At 47.8% G+C, this 6,525-nt stretch overlaps 1 protein-coding gene across 1 annotated transcript; it reads right to left on the minus strand.

Moving 5' to 3' along the window:
• Positions 1-205: 205 nt before the first annotated feature.
• On the minus strand, positions 206-991 carry LOC123030646 (acid-sensing ion channel 2-like; the record flags this gene model as incomplete). The annotated part of the gene is made up of 1 exon (XM_044444740.1): positions 206-991. A coding segment is annotated over exon 1 (786 nt), but the record flags the coding sequence as incomplete, so codon positions are not given.
• Between the last annotated feature and the right edge of the window lie 5,534 nt (positions 992-6,525).

Below are 6,525 nucleotides of genomic sequence, written 5' to 3' on the forward strand. Positions count from 1 at the left end.
GCAAGGCAGCTGAACCTATCAGCCAGAAGAAAGCCCTGTCTTATTTCCACACTGTGTCGTTGCCAGGAGCTGTCCCCCAGCCACAGATCCCTGCCTCCTTCACAGTACAGTCCTCCTTACCCTCTTCCTCACAGCTGGGAGCCACAACAGCCAACCCCTAGAGTAAGTCGACCCCTTTGCCGTGAGCAGGCCTTTCTCCCCTCACTTGGGGTGGCATCTGCTGCAGCTCCAGAGCCTTTCTGCCACAACGATACCAAGCAAGCATGGTGCTGTGCAAGGCAGCTGCTTCGCTGAATCGACAGCAGCCCAAGTCTCCGACAGAGAAACCCGGCTGCCACGTCTCGAGCACCCCTACTGTCAGCACTGCTGAGACAAGAAGCAAGGAAATCAAACTCTTGTGTGTACTCACAGCTGTGAAGTTCCTGTGGCTGCACTCCTGCCCTCGGAACTTGCAGTAGAGCAGCATCTCCTTCATGTCGTGGCCCACCCGCCCCAGGAACTCGCTCATGCTGAAGACTTTGGCTCGGTGGTGCTGGAAGTTGGTCTTCTCCCGCAGCACGGCCAGGACCGCCGGGTCTGCCAGGTGTGGATGCAGGACCTGCAGGTTGACATCCAGTAAGGCCAGAAGATCCCCAGCGTGGTACAGGTCGTTGGTGGTCAGGCGCGAGAAGCGGAAACCGTTCAGGTTGCAAATGGTGACTGCCGGGAAGACCAAGCTGTGGGCAACGACCTCGTCCACCTTGGTGACGTGCTGGTAGGAGAAGTAGTAGACCACCCGCTCAGAGCTCTCTACCAGGAGCAGGCCCAGGGAAGCCACAAACGCCAGAGCCCACAGGGCCCGCCGGACAGTCATAGGTCCATAGACAAAGATGTGGCGGATGCCGTGGAGGGTCGAGGTGTTGGCAAAGATCTGGAGGCTGGAGGGCTGCAGGCTGCCCAGGCTTCCCTCGCTGGTGCTCTCCTTCAAATCCATGGAGAAAGGATTGGTCATAAAGGTGCCACTTCCCTCTTCTGCCTGCAGCCAGCTTCTCCTGTACTCCAGCCCTCACTCATGGGGTGAAAGAGACAGCAGGCAGGCAGGCAGGCAGGGCAGCTGTATGTACGTGTGTTTGGGTGGCAGTGGGAAAGGTGCCTCCTGCGTGCTCTCCAGCAGGCTGGCAGGGGGGTTAAAATGTTTATTTAAAATCCATTGCAACTCTACCGCTTGATTTCCTCGCTGCGATAAGGAGGGCTGGTTTTATTTAGGGAGACACCAAGGTGATGTGGAAGAGATGTGGGTGGGAAGGCAAGGATCAGCCAATAGAAAGAGAGCCCTCCCCCTTCCTTCACTCTCTCACTCTCTCTCTCTCTCTCACACACACACACACACACACGGACAGACAGACAGGCTAGTGAAGGGATTACCTGTGAGTGCGTGTGTGCAAGGGCGGAGGGGGGGCAGTCTGAGCTGTGTGCAGCCCGCAACTAACCCCGCATGTTCAAGGATGCTGCCGCTGCTCTCCTGAAGCCAGCACACTGCAGAGCGCCGCGCTGCTCTTGACGGAGCGGCAGGACCCCCCTCCCTGCCTGAGCGCATACACTCCATGCTGCTCCTGATTTTCCAGGCTGCTGAATTCCAGCATCCTCCTCTGCTCTTCCCGCTCAGGCAGTGCCTCCACTCCAAGCCTAGTTGGGAAATCTCAGTCTGGGGAGTTCTTCTGAAAGCAAGCCCAGAGGAAGGAGGAGGACAAAACGCACAGGACCAGGGGCTGGACAGGAGCAGGCCTTGGCGCCGCAGTCGAGCATCTGGGAAAGATGTGACCTTATCCCAGACGGTTCTTGTGGCAAGGAAAGAAATCAGCCAGGACTGTGCTCCAAGGATTTGCCGGGAAGGCACCAGTGCCACTGGGCTTGTCAGCAGCAAATAAGTTTTCCTGTTTTGCCATTTAACATTTGCCATCTGTTTTAACAGGGTCCCGTCTTCTCCCTAGGAACCTCCACACAACCTACCTTTTCTCATCTAAAAACCAGGAATCTGATGGACATGAGAAGCTGCAAACGAGAAAAATTGGGCGCCAGGGTATGTCACAATGCCATCCAAACTCATTCTGATTTCTGCTAAGATGTATATGTTATGATGAAATAAATGTTTTGCATTGGGTGAATGATGCCATCATTCTCACATGAATTTTAATTATCTCAGATTTTTTTCTTTGTCCTAGTCTAAAAACTGAAGAAAGAGACTGGTGAATCTTACCCATTTCTTAAATGTTATGGTCAGTATTCTAAATGTTATGCTTAGTGTTTACTCATGTGTGTACATATGTGCATATAAAATAGGAAGATGTATATCTAAATATACAAAGGCTATATATATATATTCATAGAATTTAAAAGTCAAGAGAATACTGCTATTCAAGAGCAATATATATTCACTGTAATGTGTATACACACACGCACACATGGAATTATCCAGCCACTGGATTCAGTGGAACGTGCACTGAAGCAGACGTGCACATGTGCGAGAAGCAGGATCATCCTGTACTTCGGGGCCATAGTCCATCCCTGTTTGCTTTCCACTTGCAAGATTTTAAACCTGTGCATGCCTTTCTTTATCCAAACAGCTGAAGGCAGCGGTGCACTTGGCTCCCTTTATCTTCTCAGCAACCCTGTGAGGTAGGCTCTAGGCTGAGAGATGGTGACTCATCCAAAGGCGACTCATGAGCTTTGTGCTGAGTGAAGATTTGAACCTGAGATTCCCTGGTCAAAATCCAGTACTCTATCTGTAAAAATTAGAGAATAAGCACCAATGTCATTTTATTTACAGTCTTAGACTTCTAGTTTGCTCCACCTACCGTGGCCTGTTGCAAAAGGGGCCTGTGATCTTGCAAATGCTGCACCAAAGCAGGACCTCAGTAGGCATTGCTGTATAGAACATTTCCAGGAGTAGAAGCCCCGTTCTCTTTTTGCATTGGGTCACCCCGATTCCATCCTTCTCTATCTTCATAGAGAAAGGGGTGGGAAATCTTTGCATTACTATTATTTATCTTTATAGCTATCAGGCTCTTCACAAATTCTTTCTCAGACCCATTTTCAACTTTCTCATTACCTCTTTGGTAATTGTCCATGTTGTAATTCGTACCTTTGCCCATTTTGTAATTTCCTCACAGACATCTTTATCAAGCGTGTACCCTTTTCAGCTGATATATCAGGCCTGCCTGCCACACACACACACGGGGTGGGGGAGGGGGTGGCCTTGTGTACACTTAGTGTGTGTGTGTGGGAGGGGGAGTTGATGAAAGTTGACTTGAAAATAAATTGCACTGAGATTAATCCATACTAAGTGAGCATAGGATAGCAGGTTTTAAAAAAACAGAAACAAAACCAACTAGACACACATCAAGGAAGGAAAAACTGCTTTTTTTATCTCAGAGGGAGGTAACCATTTAATCGGGTGTGATGTTCACATCTCACAAAGAATACCATACAAGAACAAGGAGGCACACATTTGGAAAGAGTGTTAAGGACTGTGATGAAAGGCTCCCAGCTAAGAGAGAAGAATCACAGGGAGAAACCAAAGATGGACAACCAGGTTTCCTATTTGGGGCAGGTTAAGTGAGGGCACAGAGGAATTTTTGCATTTTACCATTACCAAGTCTATGTTCAGGTGGACAACTGTTCCTTTTCTGTTTTGTCTCTCTCCTGATCCAAGAGCTCCATGAGCAAGCCACAACACAGAAGAGTACAAAATTCCAGGTTTAAATGACTGAGTTTATATCTGGGGCCACTGTGAGGCCATCTTAAAGCCGAAGAAGACCTTTATCATTTGACTCCTCCCCCACCCAGAAGAAGAGGTTAAATTTCCATGTTTGGATGAGGGAAAAACCAGAGCCACCACTCAGCAGAAATGAGGCACAGATTTTGGAAACAGATACATAAATAATTTGCTTTCAGGAGGGTCCAGTTTCAAAATGTGAACGGAAGATAAGAGTGCATTTGAACACTTGCAGATGATTTATGTCATCGTTCAGGGCCTTCTTCTCCCACTGTAGCCTGCGGTGGTTTCAGCAGGGAAAAAACTCAGCCTCAGATAACATCTGGCTAGCATAGAAACCTGGAGGCCAGTAACAAGGCCCATGTCAGGCTGGGCAATGTGTGGTCCCACACATGCTTTGGCCTGTAATTCCCATCTTTCCTTAGTTGCAAGCCAGAAGTCTGTAGAAATGTTAAAATGTGAATTTCTAAAAATGTGTTTTAAAATCTAAGACTAGATCATAAACCACACTGACATTTTGCATGCTGAATTTCCAAAAGCTCTAAATTCACCAGCATCCACATTTTAATGAAATGGAAAATAAAATACCCAAATGTATGTAAGTCTATTCATTGCATTAAAAATTACTATCAACAAGCACACATTCAAGCTTTAGTTCAGACTATCTGACAAGGTAAGGCCAGTTTAAACTCAGGTATTTTAAGGTGAAATGAGAGGGAAGCTGCAAAAACACAGCTCAAGGGGGCTTATGGGGTGCTACTATGGGGAGGTCACAACTGATCCACTCAGGAAAAGGAATGGGAGAGGCCAAGTTTTATCTTCTTTGGCATCTGGCAATCGTGACCAAAAAATGGGGAAAATGCACATACATGGTTATCGCAGGGGTGGCCAAATCGAGGCTCCAGAGCCCTATGTGGCTCTTTGAGTCTATCTTGCAGCTTGCTGCCTCTGCCGCCATCCACAGGTGCCCACTTGCAGCTCTCAAACATCTGACATTTACCACATGTGGCTCTTCCACTGAGCAAGTCTGGCCACCCCTGTTATATGGCAACTCCAAGAACTCGTGGAAGAGTAGAGCTGGAAGGGGCCAGAAGGCCACTGGGCCCAGTCCCCTTCTCAGCGCAGGGCTCCCAGTTACACCACCGCCATCCACTGGCTGTCCAGCTGCATCCGGGATGACTGTAGCGTGGAGAGCCCACAACCCCCTAGGGCAGTGGCTCCATTGTCATACTGCTCTAGCAGTCAGGAAGTTCTTCCAGATGGCCTGCCGGAAGCTGGCTTCCTGTAACAGGGACCTGTTATCCCATGTCCTGCACTCTGCGCTCTGGGTTGATCCAGAAGAAATCCTGCCCTTCCTCTTTGAGACAGCCGTGCTGCTTCTGTGGCAGTCTTGTTTCCTCCCAAGGCCCAGCCTCAACGGAACAAACATCTATGTTACACAGAGGAACTAGAGCTATCCTGCTCCCTCTCCTGCATTGTCCAATCCTGGAGGAGAAAATGGTCACCACTTCTTCCCACACTTGTCAATCACACCACTGGCTTGCTCTCATTGGCCCAAACCATTGCCCCAGGAATGGCTAAGAAGAGTGAACGCTATGGAAAGGGCTTTAGCAGAATCTGTGAGCCTCACCTGCAGATTCTCAAATACTTAGCTGAATTGGTTTCTTCCTGGTGCCTTTGAAAACCAGAAGAGCAGTACGGGTGGAAAATGTGATGAGGCTAGGACCCCCTAAGACCTGTAATTCAAGTATTGCCTAAAAACTGGAGATGCAAATACTTTATTATGTGTTGATTTAATTAATTTATTTATATTCCACTAAATCCTCCCTAAGCAGATTTATCTTGACACTTAACTTGGCTTAGGACAAGCCTCTCTCTCAGTCTTCACATCTGTAAAATAAAGGATATAGCCACCCAGGTTTGCCCTACCAAGTTGTTGTAAGAGAACATGAGGAAAGAGGCACAGTAGTTTGATCCATTAAAATATACATATATATGCTGTACAAAAATACCTTTTGAAAAAGCAGTGGGAGATGAGTATGAAGAGATCATTTTTTTACTTGGCATTTAGTTCTCCAAAGAGAAAAAGCTTTTAAAATTAAAACAAATGCTCAGAACCTGGGCCTCGTGATATACTGCTAGTCAGTAAGGTGGCCGAATTCAAAAGAAGGGTAGTGCTCCTTCACCTTTGATAATTGGGTGGGAGGAAGAATTTCAACAAGTGCTTCATGACAAGCTACCCTTCAGAATTGCCCTCTTCAACACGCCGATTAAAGGGACAGAAGTCCAGTCCTCTTCTTGTACCTGCCCTATATGGACAAGTACTCAAGGATACAGACTGAGAAATTAATGGATTTTCAGATCACAGTCAGCTCTGTCTGATTTCCTCCATCCTTTGAGTCCAAATTGTCTGGTGCTTCCCAAGAGTTCATGATGACAACAGCAGCCACGGGCCTGTCTCAGTAGGTCTCTGGACCCACACATATTGCTGGATGGATACACATTTGATGCTATATTCAGGTCTGAACAGTTGATTTTGAAGACTGAGGTTTCTACATCCTCAGTCTTGGCTTGGTCGGGTCATTACCTGGTCAAGGCTATGAGCACAACCCATTCCTTGTGCCCTCGTGGTAGAATGGCCCGCTTCCAAAGACTTATGGGTCCAAAAGGTTTCCAGTCAGCCCTAGGGGGTTCCTTAGCCAGTTCTACCAATGATCTTGTCAAGTCCTTGGTCACAAAATGGAATCAGGAGCTGACTAGGCCCTTAGACA

This window comes from Varanus komodoensis, unplaced genomic scaffold, assembly GCF_004798865.1.
Source record: "Varanus komodoensis strain SLA01 unplaced genomic scaffold, ASM479886v1 scaffold45, whole genome shotgun sequence".
Taxonomy (NCBI): domain Eukaryota; kingdom Metazoa; phylum Chordata; class Lepidosauria; order Squamata; family Varanidae; genus Varanus; species Varanus komodoensis.